Raw genomic sequence first — 26409 nt, 5'->3', positions numbered from 1 at the left:
CCTTAAAACGGTTGTGCAAACAACAAATAATTGCATACTCCCCCCAAATCACTTATTTATTAATTTGCAAGTTACTACCTTTACCTTCTTAAAGAATGAAGTATGTGCAATGGCTAATTTACATAATTTTCTATTTAAATGCATGTAAGTAATGGCAGCGAAATTAAAAAATAATTAATAGTAGTAATTTAGAGAATTACAGTTTCCTTAAGTTTTTCTACATAATGCAGTTTACACATAATAATCGTTCAGTTAGCCCATTAATAACTTAATTACTTTAAATAGTTTTATGCCCTTATAAAATAAAAGTCCTTTCTTCGAAGGATTATAGGAATTCTCTTTGAAGTCCAACCCCACTCTCCAGTATAATTGCCTTCAGAGCCTGCTTTCACCAAAGACGGAAATGGTTCCATTTTCTTACGAGTTCTCTGCTCCTTAACTATAGCAGAGTTTGTCATAGGTATTCCCGCAGCAGAGCTCTTACCTCTCTTCAAGTCTCAGAGGGAATACAAACTTCAAATATGCCCATCAGAGATATATTAACACTTAACACTCACAGGTTCACAGGTAGTCTCAAGTTGGGTGACCACAAAAACAGCTCTGGTGTGCATACCTTGGGGAAGTTGAATCCCCAAATATTTTTTGTTGAGCACCGTCTTGCACACATGAGCACTTTCAGATAACTTATCTGAGTTTCAGTAGAAGTTGCATTGCATGTACATTGTTGAAACTTAACCTCATGGGACTCACACTGCAAATACTTTCAAATTCCCAAGCCAGTGTAATACACACAGTTGCTTTCTCATACATCTCAAGATTTCTTGCTAGTTTGTGTATGAATGGCACTTTCTTAGTCAACCATTTCTCTTCAAACCTCGAAGTCCATTGCTATGCAGAAAGTTTAGTAGTGTAACAAGAGGAAAATATGGAGGCTAGAGAAGAAATGACAGGGTCTAGATTGATTTTGATCAGTGTTTTTCAAATGATGTTCTTTGCACAGAAGGGTAAATTGGGCCGACCAATGAGAGAATGGGTTCCAAAGACTTCATTTAAATATTGATTTGGAAGTTTGGTATCCTTGATCTACAGATTCTGAAGGGCTTTCTCTATCTTCTTTGGCATTTTTATTTTGTCCAAATGTATTGATTTAATGAATAGGTTAGGTAGAGTTACTGATGGTAGGAAATGAGGAAGAGTGTATGTGTTTGCGGAGGGGGGTTGGCGGGGGAGGAGAAGGAGGTTGCTGCATTAGTTTCTATTGTAGAAAAAGCCCAAATTAGTTTTACCTGAGAAGTGAAAACAAAACTCATGTTTCCCTCCCTGCCAAATGCCAATGAAATTGCATTTCTACTTTTGTAGTAAAGATGTTTGTTTTCTCAACCTTAAATCTAGAACTTATTTCCTCTTGTGCTTTATAAATTAATCTTCTTACTTTCATCATCCAAACCACTATAAATACTAGTACATTGTGTGAAATGGAAAGAATAAACAAACCAAAAGAAAAGAAAAAAATACCTCCCTGAGACCACACAAGGATAAGTAGGGCTGATAGGTAATAGCAAAAAGGAATGTAATTATTGAGATGCATTATTAAGTAACTTCCTCAAATTGAATTAGAATTGATTTTGTTATTTCCTTAACAATATATTAAAATGGAACTGATTTTTTTTTTAAATCACTCAGAGTCATTAACATTCCTATCGATTAAGAGTTTAAACACTATTTAACCAGCATGTACTGTTTTTTGGAATATAATATCTGCCTGGCTGAAATGATTTTAGATCAATGGTTTTCAAACTTTGCTTCTTGGAGGTTTCTTAGAAATGCCTGAGGGGCCAGCATGTGGGGCATAGGAAATTCCCAGCTCCCTTGTTTCAACTGGGGCGACCTCACCTTTCTCTCTTTTGTACATCAAGAGTTTTGCTTAGGATTTCAGTAAAAGGAATTCCATTGCTGAAGAGAAACAAACAAAAAAATACATTGAAAATCCCTCACTTGGATAAGACTCTGTTGCAAAGGGCTAACTCCTAGAATTTATTCCACCCCGAATCTAAATTGTACATTTTTGTAAACGTATTTTAATATCAAAATTTGAAATGGGTATTTGTGAGCGTTAATAAACAAATGTGTATTATGTGAATCTCTGTATCTTTACTTTTGCATGTATTCATTCAGACGGTATTTATTTCATGCTTATTGCTGAGGTACTAAACAGAACAGGGAGGTTCTTACTATTACAGCACTTTGGGGCAATTAAACATGTGAGGGAAATACAATGACAGTCAGCATGTAAAGCAGGCTAAATGGTAGCCTATGTGGGGTGGTGCTTGGAGAGTGGGGAGGCATAGAGGAGGGAATACTTGAGAGGCTATTTTTTTTTAATTAAAAATAAGAATTAGTTAAAATTTTGTTAGCATTCCTGTAGGATATTTTAAAATCCTAAGAGTAACACACGTATTCACTCTAACAAATTTTGAGTTGACTTTGCAAGGACAAATGAGCTGGAAGGGTGCAAGAAATGGGAGTGGGCTGTGATGCTGATGTCTCTGTCTCAGGCAGTCAGGGAGGCCTCCATGTGGGGTCCAGATATACTAGTGGCCATCTAGGGCTCACTAAAAAACCCAAAACTTAGTTTGCAGGTAGGCGTAAGAAAACCATGAAGTGTATGAGATTTGAATGACATACGCAGATTTGTGTCTTAGAAAACCGTCTGACAGTAGTGTGTACAGTGGATTATAAGGGAGCAACAGTGGGCTTGAGGAAACAGTTCAGTTGCAAAGATCCAGTGATCAATGGTGATAGCTTCAACCAAGTAGCAATGGAGCTGGGAAAGAAGGGGATGGGTTCAAAAAAATTGAGGAGAATCGTCAAGAATTCCCAAGCGACAAGCTGTGAGGACTGAAGAAGGGGGAAAGGTCAGGGTTGACTTAACGTTTTGACTGGTGCAGTGAGTGGATGGCAGCTAGCACTTCCTAGGTGGGGATCAAGGAGCACAGGTTTAGCACAATGAATGAAGATGGTTATATATGTTGCTCTGTGAGAGTATGAGTGTGTAATTAAATGTGTTCTAGATCTGGATCTGAAAGTGTATAGGTTACAGACATAAGCCCTGGAGCCTGTGTGTGCACATCTTCACCCACCACTTCCTACTTATGAAGTCTTGGACCTCTAAGCCTGTTTTTGTTTTTGTTTTTTCATCTGTAAATGGGAAAATAATACCTACCTTTTAAGGTTTATTGTGAGGTAGAATGTAGCATGCAGTAGCAACTCCATGAATATTCTTAGTATTATTATTATTATTTGTCTTCCTCAGACCTCAGTTTCCTCATCCATAAACTCATGGCCAGGGGGTGGGGGAATACTGGAATAGGTTATTTCTGAGGTTCTTCTTTCTTGCTATAAAGGTTTTCATTCTAATGTCTGCCCTTTGTTTACATCTGTGTAAGCAAACAGTTTTACTAAAAAACATGTTCATCATTTCTAGGAACTTGCCACATCAGACTCAGATTCCCCAACAGCAGACTACAGGTGAGTGCTAAATGAATGTGCTAATACGTTGATGTTTATGGGTGAAGTTAATAGATTAAAAGATAATTATACTATGTAATGTAATTTACAAAACTTGAGCTTGACCAAGTAGGGCAAAATAATTGTGTTTTCCCTTAATCAGAGTTAGAAGTTCAGAATAATAGCTTAGATTATTACATAGATTAGCATCAGAGTGATAAACACAGCATCAAAGATCTTAGAGCAACATGGAGGTCCGGTCTAATTAAGGAAGACTGAGTGAAACCCCCTTCCTCCAGCAAAGCGCCCTATTCTTCCCCTTGGTGTGTAAGATTCTCAGCTTAGATGCATCCAGGATTTGTCTCAGTAAGTGAGCAGCTTGAAACTGACTCTTACAAAAGGAAACCATCGTGACTAATCACTGAGGCTTCAGGGGGATAAAGGAGAAATGGCTGGCCTGTTCTGATGCCACTTTTTAAAGCTGTGATAACCTGACCCATGACAACAAGATGGCGGGCACTTCTCCTGGGACTATTCTATGTCCCTAAGACTTGCTTTCTTTACCTTTATTTCTTTCAAGTGTCCCTAAAAAAATGTCCACAACCAATTATTTCTTTCATCCCTGTACTGAGTAGGTAACTTATTCAGGATTGTCTTCTAATTAGTGGTTGAATCTCTAGTTCTAATTGCCAGGCAACCAGTAATGCCTTTTTAGCTCTTTTGGAAAACCAAGAGAAGTTTTAAAAATGTAAGTTGGATGTGGAATTCTGAGTATGCATAGTGGTATTGTGGTTAGGGGAGCTATGAAGTATGTCTCTTGAAAACTTTAGGCCCATATAGGAATGTATTGGATATTTTCATTCAAAAATTATCTTCTCTATTACTGCTTTCGGGGATTTAAGGAGATTTTCGTTTGACAACTTTTCAAAGATTTGAGGCAAGTATAATGCAGTTTGTTCATCAGATTCTAATTATGAGATAACATTTATCAGAATTTCCCGCTACAATTTTGGTTACTTGTTTTAATTAAATGCTAACATGTTTCAACAAGACTGTTCAATATATCGATGTAAGCATTCAGGAGATTGATGAAGGAACAAACTTTGTTATAAATAGGTTATCTAAAGAGCAAAGAAATAAATGAATTTCCACTACATCTAATTACATGGCTTTTTTTTTTAAAGAGGAAAAATTTTAAAGAATATTTCTACAATGGAAATGCTAAAACTTCTTTTTCTTTCACCTCATGGACTTTACTCTGATTCTTAATTATTTCAGGCAAGGAATGAATAGAAAGGAGATAATTTCTGGCAAAATAGAAATATTGAGTATTTTTTAAATTCATTTTACTTATTCCCCCACTGGGGGAAATAAGGAAACCTAAATAGATGCATAGTTATATAGATTTCTAGCAAGTAGACCTGTTAGCATGTTTCGTTTTAGTAATAGGCAGCATTTCCAAATACAAGAACAATTTGTGCCTAAATAAATGTGACAAGAGCCAAAGAATTTCCCTAGGGGGATTTTAGTTGTTCAATCTATTTTTTGTAAATTATTTTTCTAAAGCAGGTTTTGGGGAGCAGACATTTTGCTTGGATCAGGAAAGCTTTGATTCCCTTTTTCAGTTAATACTATAGCCTATTGCCTTCTTGTTTGCTTATATTTTTCTGTAATTTCAAGCATTTTATTGACAAAAGTGCACTATTTTCTCATGGTAGTTTTCTTTCTTCATCTTGTTTTCAGTGAGTCTCTAAAGTGTGTCAATACTAAGAGAGAGAGAGACTACCCTAGCAGTTTTAAAAAGATAATTGTGATAGATTGTTGTGTTTCTGCCTCTGGTAAATGTGAAATCAAATAGAGTCATGTCTCCTGGAGAGAAGGGCTAAGTGGGCAGGTTATATTCTTTATTCCCATTCTGTTCATTTGAATGAAAAAGTTTGTTACTCAGTTTCTAAGTTTGTTCTGTTCTGTCTGCACGTGCATGGGTCTGGTCCTGTTAGTGCATTATCATGGGTACAACCCCTTTTCTCTTCCTTCCTCCTGGTGATCATGGTACCACAGAGAGGCAACAAGGTTTGTGCAGGAGTATGAGGAAGTAATCATTGCTTTTCGCCAGCACCTCATCGCACTATGTTATGTGTCAGTTTTCTTTTCTTGTTTTTTTTTGTTTGTTTGTTTTTTTAATTAAATGTATTGGGGTAACAGTGGTGAATAACAGTATACAGTTTTCTTGGTGAAGGTAATGTAAGCTCAAAGAATGCCTCTTGGATCCCAAGAAATTTTATTTGTAACTGCCTATATGGAATTTGTGAGGGGAGAGTATATTTTGAAGTTTGTTTTATTTAGTTGTTTTCTTTTAAATGACCCTCGGACGTTGAAGAAATGAACTAGCTGTGGTGGCATAATCCTAGACTTAAGCGCTAGCTAGGATAATAGAGCAGTTAGAAGCTGACAGTAAACAACCCTTGCTTTTGAACCAGGCCCAGGACATTAGGATCGATGCCCTTCCCGTTTTTCTCATTTTCTCAGCCTTTCCAACCCACCTGATATTTTCTAAAAAGGCACGATTAAAAGGTACAGTCACACACCCCACAGTGAACCCGCATTCTTTTTGTTCATTGTGGGAGGAATTTTCAGGCTTGTGCCTTTTGGCAAACACAGAACATTATAGCTTTGGCCCAAGAAGGAGAGGACAAAGTTAGAATTTTTCCTCTTTAAATTTTTTTAAACCAAATGCAGAGAAATTATTTTAAATTATGTTAAGAGGATAGAAAATCACTCCTTGCCATAATATAGTTTGCTCAAAATCTACAAGTGTCCATGCCCTGACTAACACGTGCCCATATCCACTCTTACACATTGCAGGTAAATGGTATCCCTGAAGAAAGAAAACTGACCGAAGCGATGAATTTGTAATCAGACAATATAGCCGTTATAGCTTATTTCTTCTCTCTTCCTTAATGCATGAGCTTTTCTGGCATATGGTATGCATGTTGACAGTATTAAGTATATACCAAATAATTCAATATAGCTTTCATTTTACTAATGTATTTCTTTTGTACTCAAAGCATTTTTGACAATTTGTAAAACATCGATGACTTTATATTTGTTACAATAAAAAGTGATCTTTAAAATAAATATTATTAATGAAGCCTACCTAACGTCTGGTGAAATTTACTTCAGAAAATAGTCGATTGCCTCCTATATAGTAGGAAGCTTTTGTTGCTAAGGAATAGGTTCACCTGTTCATTCTTCATTCAACAAGATTTTATTAAGCATTTCCTGTACATATATAAAATGTCCATACTCTGTGTCCTAAGTGAGCAACCCATTCAAATAACACTCTTATCCTTGTGGCCCATAAAGCCGGCTGTCTTACACATCACCTCTTGGAGTGTTTTATAGGGTAGGCATGGTTTTATGGGTTGTGGACCTGAAGGCACCCAGTTCGCGGAAGGCAGCCCCGGGTGCACAATTACCCAACTCGATAATCAGAGGAGCTGTTGCTCAAAGAGAATAGTTACCTGTTGATGGTGACAGGAATTAGCTCCTAACCCCCAGGGTCCCCTGTGATGTGGCTGGAGCTCAGCTCTAATGGTAGTTACTATTAAGAGAGAAAGACCATCACTCTGCTGAGAGCCACTATTTACCTGGCTACATAAGTGAGTTAAAATTTTTTAAATAACATTATGTAAATTAACATCCTAAATACTAAATAAGTATATCTTTAGCCTCTTGCTCAAAGAGAATAGTTACCTGTTGATGGTGACATGAATTAGCTCCAAACCCCCAGGCTCCCCTGTGATAACAGTACTTTCCAGGCTTAGCAGAGTTCCACACTGTGTCAGTCCACTTCATGCACATTGGGTCAATGTGGCCGGCAGGCCATCTCGCAGGGCTGCAGTAAGCAGACTGGGCCAGCCAGAAAACCTTTCCTACTCTGCTCTGGGGAGGTTTCTGTGTTACCTGTTTACTGATCAGAGAACACCCAGATGCTACCTAAATCTGATTCCAAAATCTGAAAAGACTCCATGTGAGTAATGCATGCAGCTGCTTGCCCTCCACTTAGGAAGAATACTCCATCATGTCCTTGACATTGGAAACCCTGCCCACACTCCACTTCCTGGGATTTAACAGAGGACATAGGTTATTTGATTTCTTAAAAACTGTATCTCCTATTCTTAATTCCTTTCCAAGACAACTAGGACACTGCTACTTGCTGTTCTTCAGGACTGATCATCTTAAGGTTGTAAATATATTGGGTCAGGTTCATGTCCTAGAACAGTGATGGCGAACCTATGACACACGTGTCAGAGGTGACACATAAACTCATTTTTTTGGTTGATTTTTCTTTGTTAAATGGCATTTAAATATATAAAATAAATATCAAAAATATAAGTCTTTGTTTTACTATGGTTGCAAATATCAAAAAATTTCTATATGTGACACGGCACCAGAGTTAAGTTAGGGTTTTTCAAAATGCTGACACGCTGAGCTTAAAAGGTTCGCCATCACTGTTCTAGAAGGAAGGGAAGGTCGCCATGAGTATAGATGACTAGATATTGGCACTGCGGAAGAGAATTTGTGAACTGCTGCTCCTGCCAAGTGATAGCAAACTGTTTCTGATAGTCCAGGTGAGCAGGAGCAAAGCAATGCATGATCCATAAATCAGGAACTGCAGACCAGGGATCAGGAAGTGTATCCATCTGTACTGGGAAAGAGGCCACTGTAGGATTAGAAAATGCATTTGGAAATAGCACCAGTTTTTGCACTGACCCTACTGAGGAATTAAATGGAGATAAGAAGAATCATTGGCCAGCATCTCACAAATCTTTGGTCAGTGCCTTAATCTCTGCAATTTCCTCTGAAAAGGCTGTCTTACCTCTGACTTTATATTTTGATAGGAAGAGTCCGAATAGTTTCTCACTAGGTGTTGCTACCCAAATGGTCCTCACTTTATGGGTTCGCCATCACTGTCAAAAAGATGGTGGAGGCTCTGCCACGTGCTGAACATTTCTATCTCAGCGAAACATCCTCCTAGTGGGCAAATGAGTGCATGGTGAGTTTGGGGTCCCCGTGGTGAACTTAAGCTAGAATACTTTTTTTAAAAAAAAATTCTCTATTGACCTTCCACAGAGAGGAAGGGAGAGAGATAGAGAGTTAGAAACATCGATCAGCTGCCTCCTGCACATCCCCCACTGGGGAAGTGCCCACAACCAAGGTACATGCCCTTGACCGGAAGTGAACCTGGGACCTTTCAGTCCATAGGCCGACGCTCTATCCACTGAGCCAAACTGGTTTCGGCAAGCTAGAATACTTTTTTTCTCAATTGGCTACAGTAAGGTTTTGCTCTAAAAAACCAACTGTGGTGCTTTTCTGCACTTTCAGGAATTCAAGAAACTCAGATCTAGATCCAAAATATCCCCGAAAAGCTTGTGACTTTCCCTTCCTCCAAGGTACAGTCACCCGATAAATTATGACTTCTCTTTGGGGGCATTCACGTCTGTAAGTTCACGCTGAGATGATAGAAAACAGCATTAGATAAAAACATTAAGGCTAAATTTGAGGCAAAGAGAATACTTAAAAGATAATTAAGTAGAAAACAATGCCAAAGTCAGAACCTCCTAGTACAGATATAGCAAATAGATGGGGTTTGATCTCTGGGATCAGTGGTCTAAGATTTGAGCTATTATTCCTATGTCCTGACCATACCCAATTGAGGGGATGAATAAAAACTTTCAAGCAAGTCATTTGAAGATGAAGCTGCTTCACAAATTTGCATTTTGAAATTCCCCATGGAATACCCTACTAGCTGCTTTTGTATTGCATGTCCAATATGTTAATAGGACTAAGGTCATGTTCTGAGAATACTGTGGTGAGCCAAACAAAATCAGGCTCTGTCTTCAAGGAGTTTACATTCTAGTGGGAAAGACAGACGTTAATCAAGTGGTCATACAAATAAATGTCCAATTGCAACTGTGATTGGTGCTATAAAACCTGATCACAATGGGACTTGACCTAGTTAGCAAGGTCTGAGATTTCCTGAGAAAGTTTGTGCTGATATCAAAAGGATGAGTATGAATTCATAAGATCAAGTGAAGTAAGGAAGAATGTTTGAGGCAGAGAGAACATATCTTGAGTCCTTTTGGGAGAAGAAATCCTAGTGAATACAGGTTTCTCTTAGAAAGTCCAGTGCAGCCAGAGTATGAGTTAGAGGGAGGGGATGTTTGGAGTGTGGAGAAGGAAGGTATACACAATTTGGAGAAATAATAAATTTTCATTAGAATGGCGGTGGAAGAGAGGGAGAGAATGGACAGATTCAAGAGCAATTAATGAGATAAATAAAAAACAGTTGGTACACTCATACTTAGAAATGTTGTTAAGGTGCCCTAACCAGTTTGGTTCAGTGGATAGAGCATCGGCCTGTGGACTGAAGGGTCCCAGGTTCGATTCTGGTCAAGGGCATGTTCCTTGGTTTGGGCACATCCCCAGTAGGGGGTGTGCAGGAGGCAGCTAATCAATGTTTCTCTCTCATCGATGTTTCTCACTCTCTATCCCTCTCCCTTCCTCTGTAAAAAAAAACCACAGTGTATACCTTCCTTCTCCACACTCCAAACATCCCCTCCCTCTAACTCATACTCTGGCTGCACCAATCACAGTTGCAATTGGACATTTATTTGTATGACCACTTGATTTAAATATATTTAAAAATTGTTTTTAAAAAAGAAATGTTGTTAAAGTAAAGAAAGGGGCTAATTCTGATTGGGGGGAGGGGTGGTCAAATGGTGCAATCCATTGAGATAGAAGATACTAGAATACATGATTTTATGTGAGGATTTTACATAGTAGAAGCCAAAACAGAAAAGTGCCGATCTTTTAAAAAATATTTCCCTTACTTTCATTGAGATATAATTTGCATATAATATTGTATAAATTTAACATGTACAAAATAATGATTTGATATATTTATATATTGTGGGATTATCACAAATTTAGATAATATCCATCACCTCACATAGTTACCAGATTTTTTTCTTGTGGTGAGAACATTTAAGCTCTACTCTCTTAGCAGTGTTCAAATATATAATAAAGTATTGTTAACTATAGTCACCATGCTGTATTTAACATCCCATAACTGATTTATAACTAGAAATTTCTACCTTTTGACAACCTTCACCCATTTCCTCCACCCACTATCCCTTGGATCTGGCAACCACAAATCTGATCTGTTTCTAAGAGTTTGATGTTTTTAGATTCCACATATAAGTAAGATCTTACAGTATTTGTCTTTCTCTGTTTAACTTATTTCACTTAGTATGATGCCCTAACAGTCCATCCACATTGTTGCAAATGGCAGAATTTCCTACTTTATGGCTGAATAGAATTCCAGTATCTAATTCAAACTACTTATGGAGCACTTAGATATGCCAAAGATTGCTATAGACATTGGGAATGTAGCTGTGAAAGAGAAGTGGCCATCTTAAAAGTAGATTGTATTGGGTCAAGAAATCTGTTTCTTTAGTGTCACCCTAGTAACTAATCTGTCATCTTTTTTGTACGATTTTTAAATCATCACCCGAGGATATTTTCCCATTGATTTTTAGAGAGAGTGGAAGAGAGAGGGAAAAACAGAAAAATTGATGTGAGAGAAACATATTGATTGATTGCCTCCTGCACAAGCTCCGGCCAGGGGCCAGGCTGTAGAGGAGCCTGCAACCGAGATATGTGCCCTTGACCAGAATTGAACCAGGGACCGTTTGGTCCGCAGGCCAATGCTCTATCCACTGAGCAAAGCAGCTAGGGCTTTCTAACAACCAATTGGGAATGAAATTGATTGCTTTTATAGGTAAATTCACAAAATGCACAATACAACAGACATATTGAATTAGTTTGGTTGTCCCCCCAAAACACACACTTACGTTGTTCATTTGGGAGGTGATCCCAGGAAGCCAGAGTGTGGAAACAGAGTGAGGAGGTTATGAGGTTCTGAAGGAAAGCCAACAAAAAGGATGTCATTGATCTGGCTCTCACTCTAGAAAGCAGAACTCGGTCCTCTAATTGTGTAGAATGCAGCTCAGAATTTCCCTTCCAAGTAACAGGAGAATTGCTTTCATCCACTGACTCACCATCCCAGAGTTGAGAGTTGCTCCAGGGAGCATGAATTCCCTTGCACTTTGGGGCTTTGGTTATGAGCGGACTGAGCAAGATCCCAGTGTTCTGGAGAAGTTGGGAGGTGCTGTGGAAACTTGAGTTGAAAAATCTCAGAAAGAAAACTGAAGAAGTTATTAGCAAAATGTCTTGATCCCTTGATGGATTTTGCATAGTATCATTGACAGCCAATGTTAAAAAGGCAGTTCCTATATTACTAGTACTTCTTAGTTGGCATTTCACTTTGCAATGGGATGAAGACAACTTGTGATATACATGAGATTACTAAAGAAGAATCGCTTGATGAGTTTTTTGCTCTATCACTGAAAACTTATACCAGGAGAGGATTGATTTTTCGTTTGGGGAAAATTATTTGTGAGCTGTGTGCATATGACAAATATACCCCTGAATTCACAGTGGCTTAACACAGTAAAAGTTTACTGGTCACTCATAGCCCTGTGCAATTACGTCCGTCTTCTATCATGTTTGCTATACATCTGACACACATAATATCCAAGATTTCTATGGGAAACAAAGTGAGATCTAAAAGAAGGGTCATGTTGAATGTTTGTAAGAGCTGGGCTTCAAATGGTTTCTATCACTTTCGTCCATACTCCATTGACTTAAAGTCATGTTCCCCAAACATAACTGCTACTGATACTATGAAATGTAATCTTCCTATGCACTCAGGAAATAGTGTGATAAACATGACCATGTGGACTGGGCAAAATATGTGATAAGTGCCTATGGACTAACATCTGTACAGGGTGGGGCAAAAGTAGGTTTAGCGTTGTTCGTATAGAAAATAACACAATAATTAATAAGTAAGCTCTGTGTTTTGTATATTCATAAGTATAAACCTCCTTTGCCCCACCCTATATAGAATAATGAAAAACATAATTACATGAATAAGTAGTTCTATAATCCCCAGTGACCTAAATTGTAAGTTAGAACTTTTAATTCAGTGGAAATAAAAGCAACAACAGCAAAGAAACTGCCTAGATATAATAATCAAGGTACAGAAACCAATTTTGGAACAATATTGCATTGACTTCTTGTAGAAAAATATGTGATTACCAGTTCACAATCCTTTATCTGCAATTCCCAAATCCAAAGATCTGAATTTTTTTATAAGTTCATAACAAATCCACTTAATGGTAGAACCTGACATAAACAAAAATGAAGATACTTATTTTGTCTTTCGTAATTCTTCTTTGTGTGATGTTTTGCTATGGAAATTTTAACATATTTTCCTTACCCTACTTGAATATGTTATATAGTATAAGGAACATAACTTACATTAGTTACATTTATAAAATCTGAACACAATTGGATACTGAAATATACCTGGTCCCTAGAGTTTCCAGTAATGTATTGTGGACTTCTGTTACTAATTTTATATATATTATGTTTAATTTGTATAAGATTTTATATGATAAGCTTCTTTTTATCACCTAATTTTGAGTCTGTGTGTGTGCCTAAAACAAATTAAGTGGTCAAACAATGAGGAAAGACTGAGATAAACTTGTCTAACAAAATAATATATCTCTCTTTCTTTCCCTCCCCCCAAAACATATAAAAATAACCTTATTGAATTAAGTACCAAGGTCATTTTATTCATTTATTCATTGAATATTATTTAGGACTTATATTCTAGGCATTGAATTATGCGTAGGAAGTTAAAGAGAAATAATGTGTTATGAAAGAATAAACAAGGTTTAGTGCACTGTCTAGCACTAGTTGGTGCTAAATACATATTTGCTGAGAAAAATCAATCTCATGTCAGTTACTAAAGGTTGGGAAGGTTAAAGAAGTGTTGTAATAGAGAGTGGGGAAAGCAGCTACTTATTAAAGGGTTGAAATAGGTCTATTTTAAGAGAAAACATTTAAGATAAAATTGAGAGAATGATCATGAGACAGTCAGGCTTAGCAATCTGGTCAGATGAAAAAGCAAGAGTGTGGATGGACCCAAAAGCAATGGAAAGGAACACAGTGGTTGTAGCCTCTGCCCCCCTCTATTTGTCTTTTTCCTGGCAACCTTCCATATGTTTTCCTAGGCAACCATTCCCTGCAGTGCTCTCAATCCAGGTGCTTCCACTTGAATTGGCTGCATACCCATCGCAAGACCTGATCAGGTCTGGCGAATCAGAACACCGAATCCCTTGCAAGGTTCAGACTTCTGACTAAGGAGAGCCTGTGAGATATGGCAGTTCTACTGAGGCTGCTGAGAGAGAGGAATGTGCTCTCTCCTGATGTACTTGAATCAAGGCCAACAGAGCACAAAAGAGGGATCCCACAGAATGATCAGAAACCAGTTCTTTTTGTGCTGTAGGCGGTTGAGGTATGTTTTCTGACACTCAACTCTCAACAATGGGAAGGGGCTCTGCCTAGCTGGAGCGTTTTGAGTGAGAGGGAAGTGGGATTAAGGATAATTCAGGTACAAATGTATCAAACCAACACAGTGTACACCTTAAACTTCCACAACGTTAAATGCCAATTATACCTCAATAAAAGTAGCAATTAAGAAATATTAAGTTGTATTGAAAATACAAAAAAAAACCACAATAGGTTTAAAAAAGTTGTTTTAGAAAAGATAATTCTGGAGATATAAACAGATTCCTTTTAGTCTTACAGACTTTTATCAACGAGTCTGGATTTTATTCTAAGAGCATTGGAAATTTAAACATTGGAAGTAGAAAACTAACATGATCCCATTTATATATATATATATATATATTTTTTTTACACTTTTATTTTTTATTTATTGATTTTGGAGACAAAGATTTGTTGTTCCACTTATTTGTGCATTCATTGGTTGATTCTTGCATGTACCCTGATCAGGGATCAAACCTGCAACCTTGGCGTATCGGTAAAATGCTCTAACCAACTGTGCTGCCTGGGCAGGGTCTATTTTTATTTTTATATTTTTTAAATCATTCCGGGTCAGCAAAAATGGTAAAGTAAATACAGCCGAAAATTATCTCCTCCATAAATGAGAAAACTGTCTAAAATGGCCAAAATTAACATTTTCAAAACTCTGGTAGTTAACCAAAGGCCCAGAGCACTTGGGGACAGTTTACCTACAGCTGAGTCTAGTAACAACAGCAAGCTTCCTGGCATTTTAAGCTCACCTCATCCTCCCCTCTCCTGCTCCAAGGTAGCTTTGAAAACAATCGCAGTAATGAGAAAAACCTGCAGTCTGAGAGCCAACAAAAGAAACAATGAGGTTGGAGTGCCTTCAAAATCTCTCTCCAGGGCAACTGTCATTCTGTCCCCTGCCTGGTGCTTCCCTGGATGACCACTTGCAAGGCTGTCTTTGCGTACCTGACTCAGAGCTCACCCAGTAAGAAAAACCTGGGGCATTTGGTGAAAACAATCAGAGGCAAATTATGATCTTCCCAGCTGTCTGAGGTGCTGGATAACTGTGGGGAGGAGGGATGGGAGCAGAAAAGTGATTCTGCCCTGAGTATTTTTGGTATGATTCTAACTCTTAACCATATTCATGTCTAACCACTATGCTGTATGCCTGAAACCAACATATATTATATAAACTGATACCCCAAAAATGTATACACACACTTTGATTAATTATAAAGACAGTGTTTATTAAATTAAATTTTATTTTCAAAGTTGAGCTACCAGCTATTAAAGTGTGTATGCATGTTTTGGGAGACACCCTGTATATTGAATGTCAACTGCAATGAAAAATTAAAAAGAACTTAAAAAATGAATCCAGCTGTGTGCAAAATGAATACAGATTCAAGTGGTGCAGGTAGAACTCATGTAATTGGAATATAGTGTTTTGACTCTCTGTTTGAAGGTAAAAACAACGGGAACTATAAGTAAATAGTGTACGCCAGTAAGTTAGGTTTTTTGTTTGTTTTGTTTTTTACTGTGGTATCATTCACAGTTCTGAAAACCAGTTTGTCTTTTAGGTGCAAATAAGGAAAGGTTTTGTGGTTAATGGAAGCTATGCTTGTCACCTTTGGAGAAGGGACTTATAAACTGGAGAGGGGAAAGGCACAAATGAACTCTGTAGTGTGGGAATGGAATCAGAGGGATTGGTATGAGCCCTTCTTTTTAATAAACAGACGATAGAAAGTGTGTGTGTGTGTGTGTGTGTGTACACAACTGCATATTTTCTAGTTCGGTCTACTGAGAGAGCCCAAGAGCAGCAATGCGTCACATCACCTGGCAGCCAGATCTTGGTTTTTGGGAGCCAGGGCTCTGAGGGAATGGCTGATTTCAGGGCTGGGGCAGGGAAAATACTACAGCAACTCAGGACATCTTCTTGTGCCAAAAAAGATAAGAAAATGCTCAAAGAATAATGAAAGTTTATTAAAATAATTGAGGAGATGGCTAGAAGGGGCTCACACTGGCCAAAATTGAGACAATTTGGTTAACAAAATAAATGTAGTACCGTATTATAAATAGTGCATTATAAGAGTCCCTGAATCTATACTGATATTAATGAATGAATGAATGCTTTCTTATAGTAATAATGAATGCTTTCTTCTATCTTCCACATTACTTATGCCAAGTAATGTGGAAGATATAATGGAACTATAAAATCATGATTTTTGTAAGCACCATAGAAATACCCGTTTAACAGCAGAACCATAAATATATCATTATATGGAAACCAAGATCTTGGCACTAGACTCCCAATGGACAGAGATAGAAAATGTATAGATGTATATATGTATACACACATCTTCTATATCTATAGTATAGTAGGATATTTACATAGTCTCAAAATCTCCCCTTACATTGTTCCCGTTGGCAATCATCATTCTACTCTGTGCTTTTATAAGTTCAACTTTTTAAGATTCCAAATATAAGTGAGATCATGTAGTATTTGTCTGGTTTTATTTCACTTAGCGTAATGTCCTTGAGTTTCATCTATACTGAAGCATGTGACAGAGGTTCCTTCTTTTTTAAGGTGGCTAATATTTCATTGCGTATCTATATAACATATTCTTTACCATTCATCTGCTGATATGCATTCGTGTTGCTCCCACGTCTTGGCTATTGTAAATAATGGTGTAGTGAGCATGGGTGTGCAAATACCTCTCTGAGATCTTATTTTATCAATATATTTTGGCAATTACATGGGGGGGAGGGGACAGTAACTTTTTACAACTCTGAAATTAGCTCAAAATAAAATTATCCGAAAATAAAAGTTCTTAGAAATAGCATCTAACTAAAATATAAAGAATAGCTAAAAGGGCAAAAAAGGTAATGTAGAGGAAGAAAAAGTAACCGTCCAGGAGAATGGAGAATAAAAGAACGGGTAGAAGTGTTTGTGTTTGAGAACCCTTTTTGTACATAGAATTAATAGTATTTGCTGATAGAGTAGAAATGTGGGGAAGGAGGAAAAAAGCTGACTTCCAGAGTTATGGCCTTCGTTCCTGAGTGTATTTTTGATGCATTTTCTGAGCTTGAGAAAGCTGAGTAAAGAATAATTATCAAGGACAAAATCAAGAGTTTCATTTTGAACATTTTTTTTCTGGTTAAAAGGCCCATTCTCAACTAGAGTAAAGAGCAAGGTAGATGTGCCATCTCAGAAATGTCAATGCCATCTGCCAAATGTTTGTGTATATAAGTTTGTGGTAAGTCTCTGAGACAAATATAATTGGCTACAACAGATAGTCTTAGTAAAACGTTAACTAGGTATGTATACAAATGGTTGGTAATATCTATATCTGTGCAAAGTGTTCAAAGGTTCTGTCACGTTTAAAGATAATGGAGTCCAGGGGTCTTGTTTTAGGTGAATGTGTAACAAGGGGCTATCTTAGACAAACCTCAAGTAGAGCAAACACATTGCAAAAGTAAATAGTAGGGGTAATGGCCTAATGTATCTGTGGTGATTCCTCCTGTGAGAACATTATTGAAAAATTGAAATAAATACTTAAACTCGCTCGATGTGTTTGGGAATCTGAACTTGAGATCATATGCTCCTAGGCCAGTGGTCGGCAAACTGCAGCTTGCGAGCCACATGCGGCTCTTTGGCCCCTTGAGTGTGGCTCTTCCACAAAATACCACGTGCAGGTGCGCACGTACAGTGCGATTGAAACTTTGTGGCCCATGTGCAGAAGTCGGTATTTTGTGGAAGAGCCACACTCAAGGGGCCAAACAGCCGCATGTGGCTCGTGAGCCGCAGTTTGCCGACCACTGTCCTAGGCCAAGTCAAGTAGTCAGAGTCATTTAGACAAAAGAATTCTTGCCTGTCCATGGAATTCCTAGTGATACTCAGCAATGTACATTAATGCCACATTTTGATAGGTGGTAATCGTGGATTAGAGGCTTAAGGTCTATCTTAAAAGAGTTCCGAGCTCTCATGTCCACCAACTCTGCATCAGTGACTCACAAGCCTACAAAGTCTATTCTGTGAGCAATGCCAAGGGCCTAAAAATAAAAAATGGGACAGGAGGTGTAGCCTTCAACTAGGTTGTGCTATGTATATTATTTTTTGGTGTGTCATTTACTGCTACAATTCTGCTGGGTAACAAATCACTCCAAAAAAAATAATAAGCGTTTTTTTTTTTTTTAGGTCACTGTGGGTCAACTATTTAGGCTAGGTTTGATTGGAAGTTTCTTCAAGTCTAAGTTGGATTTCCTCATTTGTCCTGGAGTTGGCTGACTACTGGCTCATCTAGGATGGCTTCAGCCAGGATGGGAGAGAAATTGCGTTCTTCCCAATTTATCGCATTTAATTGGGCTGGCATGGTGATGATCTCATAGCATGGCAGAAACACAGACAAGAGTAACTCAATCACACAAAGGATTAGCAGGAGATGCACATCTTCAAGCCACTCTTTGTGATGCATTGGCTAATATCCCACTGGTCAAACCTGGCTGAGCCCTAAATCTGAGCAGTAGAAGAATATAAGATTACAGGTTGACTGTGAATATGGGGTGGCTATTCACGGAGACCACTGATGCAATCAATATACCACAGTCTGCACACTAGCCCTGATTATTTATGTTCCTTCCACAGGCAAAATACACTAAAGCCTTTTCAGGACTCCAAATTCACATCCAAACATGTCAACAGCTTACAAAGTGCAGAATTTTATGATCTATGTCAGGCGCAGATGGTTCTCCTTGGATGTGACTCCTCTTGATACGGAGACGTATATACTAAAACCGTGAGTAATATGCCCCACTCCCGGAACCCATCACAGAATGGTGGGACAGGGACTTGATAAATACGATGCATGCTTCCTTAAAAAAAAAAAAAAAAGAAAAAAGAAGGCTTAGGGGACATATAGCAGTAATTGATTTGTTTTCAGTTGCTGTACAGAAATTTTCACAAATTTAGCAGCTTAGAACAAAACAAATGAATTATCTTGCAGATTCCACGTGCCTGGAGTCTGGGTATGGATTTGGTGAGTCCTCTGCTCAGGGTCTCACCAGGATGAAATCAAGGTGTTGGTCTGGGCTGTGATCTTACTTGAGACTCAGGAGAATCAAGCTCACTGATTGGTGGAAGAATTCATCCCTGGTGGTTGTAGTATTGAAGTGCTTGCTGTGTTGGTGGCTATAGGTTGAGGACAACCTCAGTTCCTTGCCATGCAGTCCCCTACATTGTTGTTTACAGCATGGTATGGTAGTTCCTCCTATCTGCGCCTTCACTTTGCGTAGTTTCAATTACCCAAGGTCAATCATGGTCTGGAAATATTAGATGGACAATTTCAGAAATGAAAATTCACGTTTTTTAAATGCACGCCACTCTGAGAATCCTAACGAAATCTTGTGTCATCCTTCTTCATCCCGCGTAGGATGTGAGCCAGCCCTTTGTCTAGGGAACCCACATTGTATGCAATACTTGTCTGCTAGTCACTTGGTAGCCATCTGGGGAATTAGATTGACTGTGGTGGTATCACAGTGCTTGTGTCAAGTAATTCTTAATAATGGCTCCAAAAGCACAAGAGTAGTGATATTGGCAATTCAGATGTGCCAAAGAAGAGCTATAAGGTGCTTCTTTTAAGTGAGAAGGTGAGTTCAGTGTAATAAGCTATTTTGAGAGAGAGACCACATTCATATAACTTCTATTACAGTAATTGTGACAATTGTTCTATTTTACTCTTAGTTATTGTTGTTAATATCTTACTGTACCTAATATATAAATTAAACTTTATCATAGGTATGTATGTATGGTGAAAAAATAATACAGGGTTAGTAGTTGTTGGTAGGTTTGTAGTTGTTCGTATGGAAAATAATACAATAATTCATAAATAATACAAGAATAAACTCTGTGTTTCATATACTCTACGCCTGCCCCACTCTCTATCTAAGCTCTGGAAAACCCTCATACATAAGCTAAAGGATTCTTTGAAGGAAAATAGTTTTGGTAGTTGAGTCAATAGGAGAATGAAGCCATACTTAGTCATTTTCAGTTTTCAATTTTTCTCTTAATAAAATGCTGATTTTTTTTTCTTTATCGATATGTAACTTAAAACTTGTCTTTTTCTTGGTAATCTGTGTTCTCTGTATAGCAAGGATGATAACCCTTTGTCTAATTTTGCAAATACTTCCCCCAGTTGCCACTTGTCTTCTATTTTGACTGATTATAATCTTTTACATAAAAATGTTCAAGCTCAAAATTCCTTAGTCATTTTGCTTGCCCTCGTTCCCTCCAACCACAACGGATCTATGAAAGGAGAGCAGAAAGGCTGGGAATGTGGGTCAGAGGAGCTTTGGGGTGCCTGGGACAGAGAGGTGCAGCCCGCCTGCTGAGGAGCCCAGATCAGATGACCCCCAGGGGAGTCCTGCCTCAGGGAACAGCTTGGTGTGTGGCCGCCCAGCATGCTCTTTGTTGCCCGGAGCAGGAGGTCGATGCCACGGTGCAGGACCTGGAGCATGTCTGCTGTTTCCTTCTTGACGGCGGGTTCTCTTGAAGGGACACGTGAACGGGGCTTGTCCACGGCCACCACATTCACGCCTGGTGTTGTACACAAACCCACCGCCACATGTTGTCAGGGAATTCGTCCTACATGATTTCCCGGGGCCACTCTTTCTGAAAGTAAATCCTAAAAGGAGAGGTGCATAGGACAAAACACCGTCCCTCTCTCTGCAGTTATCCCGTCACTAACGGCGCTGCGAGTTCTTGCCCTGAGCTCTGCAGGCTCCTCTGGAGCTCTCACCCAAACTCTCCTTCCCCGAGGGTCTGAGCGCTTGGAAATCATGCTCCTTTTTAGCAGGGACTCTAGGACAAGGGAGTGCTGAGTAGAGCCAAGTGGATAAGCTCAGTTCTACACACGCACACTCTCCCCGTCGGCCAGTGTGTAAACGCAGCCCCTCCCAGGGTCATTTACCCCTTCCCAGTGGGGCCCCTTCTTACAGTGAGGCTTTTGAAAGGCGATCTGAGCAGCACACCTCCCTTGCCACCACAAAAGGTAATGAGGGAAGTGCCTGTACTCAGTGATGATAAAGAAACCCAGAAATCGCCCGGCCAGTGTGGCTCAGTGGTTGAGTGTCGACCTATGAGCCAGGAGCTCACTGTTGGAGTCCCCGTCAGGGCACATGCCCAGGTTGTGGGCACGATTCCCAATAGGTGTGCAGGAAGCAGCCAGTCGAACACTTTCACACCCTTACCAACATCAACACTCTTGATGGCCTCTTCATGTTTTAAAAGTGTATTAGTCGTCCATTTCACCAGCAACAAACTTAAATAAATAAATAAATAATAAATAAAACCCAGCAATTTAGAGTTAAATTCATATGCTATATCAATACCAGAAGAAAAAACTGGCAATAAAGTTTTATGAGAATTGATAATAAAATAAAAAGAGTTTTAAGCAAGGGAAGGAGGGAAAATACAATCTAATTTTTATCTAATCTCTGATACAGAAAGAGCTTAAACAGATATTGAAAAAAGAAAGCAAAACGCATACAATTGTAATACTCATTTATTAAAAAATATTTCTCTTGATTAAGAGAAACTCCATAAGTTAACAGGCAAATTGAAAAAATTTTTAAAAATAAATAAGCCTCCTTTTAATGGTCTTAAATAAAAATCTCAAAATTTTATTTATTTTTATTTAAAAACGCCAAGATTTCCTCCAAGTTATGGCCAGTTTATAAGATATGATTCTGTATAGAACATAGCTTCCATTCCCTTACTTTGGGCTCGATTACATAAATAGTTTAACTTGGAGGGCACATCAGGAAGCAACACTGCTCAAAGCCGGTCATTCTAGGGGAACTTTATGGAGTTTTTTCCTTCTTCCTTTCTTTCTTTTTGTAACGCGCCACAGTGGGTTTTTGGTTACACCTTCCTTAGACATTTTTTGGAATAAAATGATTGAGTCTGTGCTGCGTGGAGGAGAAATCTGGGCCACCAGTGTTCCATCTGTCTACGATTAAGAGCACATTCCAAGTTTTTTCTACGGAGCTACTTGGCTAGGTCTTCCCCACCCCCACGCTCCTCCTGGTGTGGCGGCAGCAGCATGGGTCTTCTGGCTTCCACTCTGCCAAGAAAACGTTTCCCCTCTCTGTAGGTCCCCTGTCAGTTAATGTTTAAATTTGCACATTCAATCAACCAAGCAGAATAGCTAGCTGAACGCCACACATCACCACAGCGGTTTTACACTTTCTCGTGTATTCTGCCAACTATAATATTTAATGGTGCTACTTCCGTCCTATTTTAATGTTATTTTGTTTATGATCATTTCGCGTGAGGATTTATTTTTCTCTTTTCTAACACGCTGTAATACTCCAGGTTTTCTTTCTTTCCTACTGATGTAGACCTTTTACCTTCTGCTTCTACCTGTCCAGAGGTTATCTTTCATTCCTCCCTCAGGGTTCTAATATTATCAGAAGCGGGACGTGCACAAGGAACAGGCATAGTACGGGAACAAAAATGAAAATTGCCCATCACTTCCCGCATGAAGCGTGTGTGTACGCTTCATTTTTGGCAAGGTACTAGCCTCGAAAATACCAGTGGAGTTATAAGGGGAGATAGAAAGAAGACACCAGAGGGCTGGTAAGCCTCTCTCTCAACATTCTGGTCATCTTTAAAATACCAGGGGAGAGATGTGGCGATAGCAGAAATAGGAATGTATACTGGCGCCAGGCCGTGTCCCGTGGCATCCTCCTTTCAGGTCATCTCCCTTCATTATTTCTTTTTATGCATTTGTTTTTGAGTCGGGAATGTATTTAGGTGACTTAAAACCCAAAGAATATTAAAGGAAGATAGTGAAAAGTTGTATTTTCCTCCATAGTCCCTCATCAGCTGAATTGTCATAATTACTGCTCCCCCACCACATGTAGCCACTTTGACTAGTTTTTTATGTATTCTTACAAAGTTCCCTTACACAATACAAAGAAATAATGCATGTTCCTAGTCCCCCTCTCAGCCTAAAATACACCGTGTGATCCAGGTTTCTGACCTTTTTAACAAACTTAGCAATATTCCTCGGAGATCTTTCCCTGTTGATGTATCATTTTCACGTTCTTTGTTACCATAGCATAGTGTTACATGGCACGAGGGCCACATCAGCAGTGCCCCATTCTCTTATTAGTTTCCATATTGATCCATGATTTCCTCATTAGTAAGGAAATCCACCATTTCCTTATTAATGAGTTCCAACCAGTTACTATTACAACTATTACTAGTGAATAGCCTTATTTATATGTCATTTTTTACCAATATGAGTATCTGTGTAAGTTCCCAGATGTGGGACTGCTGAGTCATAGGGTATATGCATTTTAATTTTGATATTTACAATAAGATCACTCTCCTTTAGGGACCCCAGCAGTTTCTACTTCCAGCCAGCAATGTGCCAATGCTTGTGTCCTGCAGCCCCACAAACCCAACACGTGTTAAGGGTTTGCTTCTTGCCATATACTTAAAGGAATGAATATTTTTATTTTTGTGAACAGTTTACTTCTACTGCTTGCCCATTTACCTATGGGTGGCCCTTTTCTTATCAACTTAGAGGAATTCTTTACATGTTTGGGAGATTAGCCCTCTGTCTATGATATGAGATAGACAAATAGTTTTTTTCAATCTGTCTTTGCTTTGCTTATGGTGCTTTTGCTTTTTAAGCAATTTTCTTAAAATATATATAGGGTGGGGGTAGAATGAGCTGATGAATAAAATAGATCCAGAGACATAGAAACATGGAACAGAGTGTTGGAATAGCAGTGGCCAGGTGGGGGTGGGTGGGTGGGAAGAACTTGAATGCATCTATGCATAACCCATGGACATAGACAATAGGGTGGTGAAGGCCTGGGGTAGGGGGGAAGAACAGGCTAGAAGGGGTCAATGGGGGGGGGAGATATATGTAACATTTTCAACAATAAAGATTAAAAAGCAAAAATATAAGGTGGGGCAAAAGTAGGTTTACAGTTGTGAATACATGAAACACAGTTTATTCTTATATTCTTATTTATTAATTATTATATTATTTTCTCTACTAACAACTGTAAACTTACTTTTGCCCCACCCTGTATGATCTCCTCAGAGAGGCCTTTTCTGGCCTTTGCATTGAAGAGACCTCTTTAACATCGCCTTCTCTTAGGGTACATGCAAAAGGGGGAAAGGAGGAAAGTAGTGTAACCTCCTATCTTGAGCGGCCTCCTCAAAGCTCCTCCCAGGTCCATCTTGCCACTCGCTTCTCTGCCGAGGCTCACTGCTCTGCCCAGGTCACAGATTGGAAATGCACGGTTAGAGCCTCCTACTTCTGTGTGTAGGGGTAGGGTAGGGGAAGGCAGCCCTTACTCTCCTTTATCAGGTTGTTTCTGAAGGGGCTAGGAACATGGAAGCCACAAGAAACAGGAATTTTCCTGAACCCTCCAGGAACAATGGGGCACTGACACCACATTCTAGTGGCGAGTGCACATCTGCTTCATGGTCCAAAAGGAAGCCACTTGTCCAGGCCAGCTGCTCTCAGAGCAATAGCCGATGACATGGCTGTAAGAAGCAAGTGTCCACAGGAGAGGTCACTGCCCTGTCCTCGGGGCAAATGTGTACCAACATCTTGAGGCTGTGGCCTGGCATCTGATCCTCAGAGCAGTAAGCTCCAAAATGGACACAAAATTGGCTGTTAGGGAAGGAATCAACAGATAGCACTAAAATGTCTGGTAATCTTAGAAACAAAAGCATTGTTTCCAGGGTAGAGCGTTGGCTGAGAAAAAAGAAGATAACGTGGTGGGAACAGGAGGAGAACTCGCGGCCTCGTTTTTATGAATTGTGGTGAGCTGTGACCACAATTTGCTCTGGGACATTTATGAGCTACTCAGGATAGGCCTCCATTGCTCATCCTGACTGGTATGGTCTGAAAAAACACTTATGACCACCACATGGCCTTGATCCAAAAAAATGATGTAAGACAGCTCACAGGTAGTGAGCTGGTCAGAATATAGCCAGATAACATCATCTGAAGTAAATGAGATGGAAAACGGGGCCAAGAATGAGTAAATAATGCAGACCAAAGTGCCTGTTCTCTGGGATGGAGCACAACTCTAGTTCTAGCTTTTTATCAGCAAACATGAAAAGCCAACTCAGTGTCCATAAGATAGTAGCAAATGAACTATGCAGGAGAAAGACAAATATGCCAATACAAAGTCCATGACATTATCCTTGAGAGTCACATAAAGAGGCCATTGTGCAATGTAATCAACATTCTTAGAGTTGACACAGTGATGAATTTCATAAAACTGCTTTGTAGAGTGCCCTCACTGCTGACCAATGGCTTCACACCAGAGAGAAATTCTAGGATTATATAATGAAGATAAACGTACAGCTGGACTTTGCTAGGTGTAGCCTGGCTTAATTATGGGGTACATTTTAAAGGATCTGAGGAAATGATAGAAGGCAAACAGAAAATCCTTAACGTCCCTTTATAAATTCTGTTTGCCACAGCCAAAGCCACAGCTGATAGACATGAGGTAGCTGAGAGTTCAATCTGAATAACCTACACCTAGAGTTCAGTATTCCAGGGACCTAAGGAAAAAAGTGGACTTAATAGGACATTGAACCAGTATAGGAGGGACATCTTTTGGGAGAAGTTTAAGAGTCCAATAATCGGTATTTCTGAGGGAATACGCTAAAGCTCAACCAAGATTCTTTCTAGGAATAAAAAAAAAATGAATATGCACACTTACACGGACAGATGGGCCATTTAGTTTCCAAATTTCTGCTCAATGTAACTGAGTGTTAATTAATATTAGTCTGGAAAAAGGGTAAGAAAGGCATAACTAAACATAGGAGCCATTAAAAAACCTCCTCCCCCAAGTCCTGAAAAGCATCCATAGAAAGCTCAGCTCTGAGTATGGTGATTTCCTGATGTTCTTCCAAGTTAAATTATTTGCATAATGAACATCAAAGTATCTGAATGAAGTGACTTTCTATATAGAATTAATCGAAAGCTAACTGAAATTTGGAAAACATCATGTGTTTTTTTTCCTAAACGTTTAAGAGCTCTACATATACTCAGAATATTAAGTTTTTGTCAAATACTTGTGCTAAAATTTTTTTTTGCTTGTATTTTTTTCTCTTGTTATCTTTTGGCATATTGGTTTTAAATTTCTGCGCAATGGAATGTAGCAATTCTGGTTTTACCTTTTGCTTTATCCCTAATGAATGAGTCTTTCCTCATTTTGAGATAGTCACATATATTTTCTACTTTGTATTTGACAACTTTAAACCCATTAATCATCTTAAATGTCTTTTGGTATATAGAGTAAGAAAGGGATTTACTGCCACCACCTCCAGTGTTAAAGCAAATATCTCAGCTAAAGAAT

The 26409-nt window shown here is 38.8% G+C and overlaps 2 protein-coding genes across 12 annotated transcripts in view; one reads left to right on the top strand and one right to left on the bottom strand.

Moving 5' to 3' along the window:
- SGCE (sarcoglycan epsilon) overlaps positions 1-18993 on the top strand; it is a 75426-nt gene extending 56433 nt beyond the window's left edge. For 6 of the 11 annotated variants that reach the window (XM_006779226.2, XM_006779220.2, XM_015558305.1 and 3 more), the window contains 3 exons: positions 3485-3528; positions 4410-4444; positions 6373-6663. In XM_006779226.2, the coding sequence (XP_006779289.1) occupies positions 3485-3528; positions 4410-4444; positions 6373-6423 (130 nt within the window). In that variant the 3' untranslated portion in view covers positions 6424-6663. Of the gene's footprint in view, positions 1-3484; positions 3529-4409; positions 4445-6372; positions 6664-18655 lie in introns of those variants that run through there. The other 5 variants (XM_006779227.2, XM_015558306.1, XM_006779222.2 and 2 more) reach the window with 2 other exon arrangements.
- Positions 18994-19215: 222 nt separating this feature from the next.
- CASD1 (CAS1 domain containing 1) overlaps positions 19216-26409 on the bottom strand; it is a 52336-nt gene continuing 45142 nt past the window's right edge. Inside the window, exon 18 of the mRNA XM_015558303.1 lies at positions 19216-19329. Coding sequence (XP_015413789.1) covers positions 19309-19329 — 21 coding nt within the window. The 3' untranslated portion in view covers positions 19216-19308. The remainder of the gene's footprint in view (positions 19330-26409) is intronic.

Source organism: Myotis davidii, unplaced genomic scaffold, assembly GCF_000327345.1.
Source record: "Myotis davidii unplaced genomic scaffold, ASM32734v1 scaffold187, whole genome shotgun sequence".
Classification (NCBI taxonomy): domain Eukaryota; kingdom Metazoa; phylum Chordata; class Mammalia; order Chiroptera; family Vespertilionidae; genus Myotis; species Myotis davidii.
This window is presented reverse-complemented; position numbering and strand designations above follow the sequence as displayed.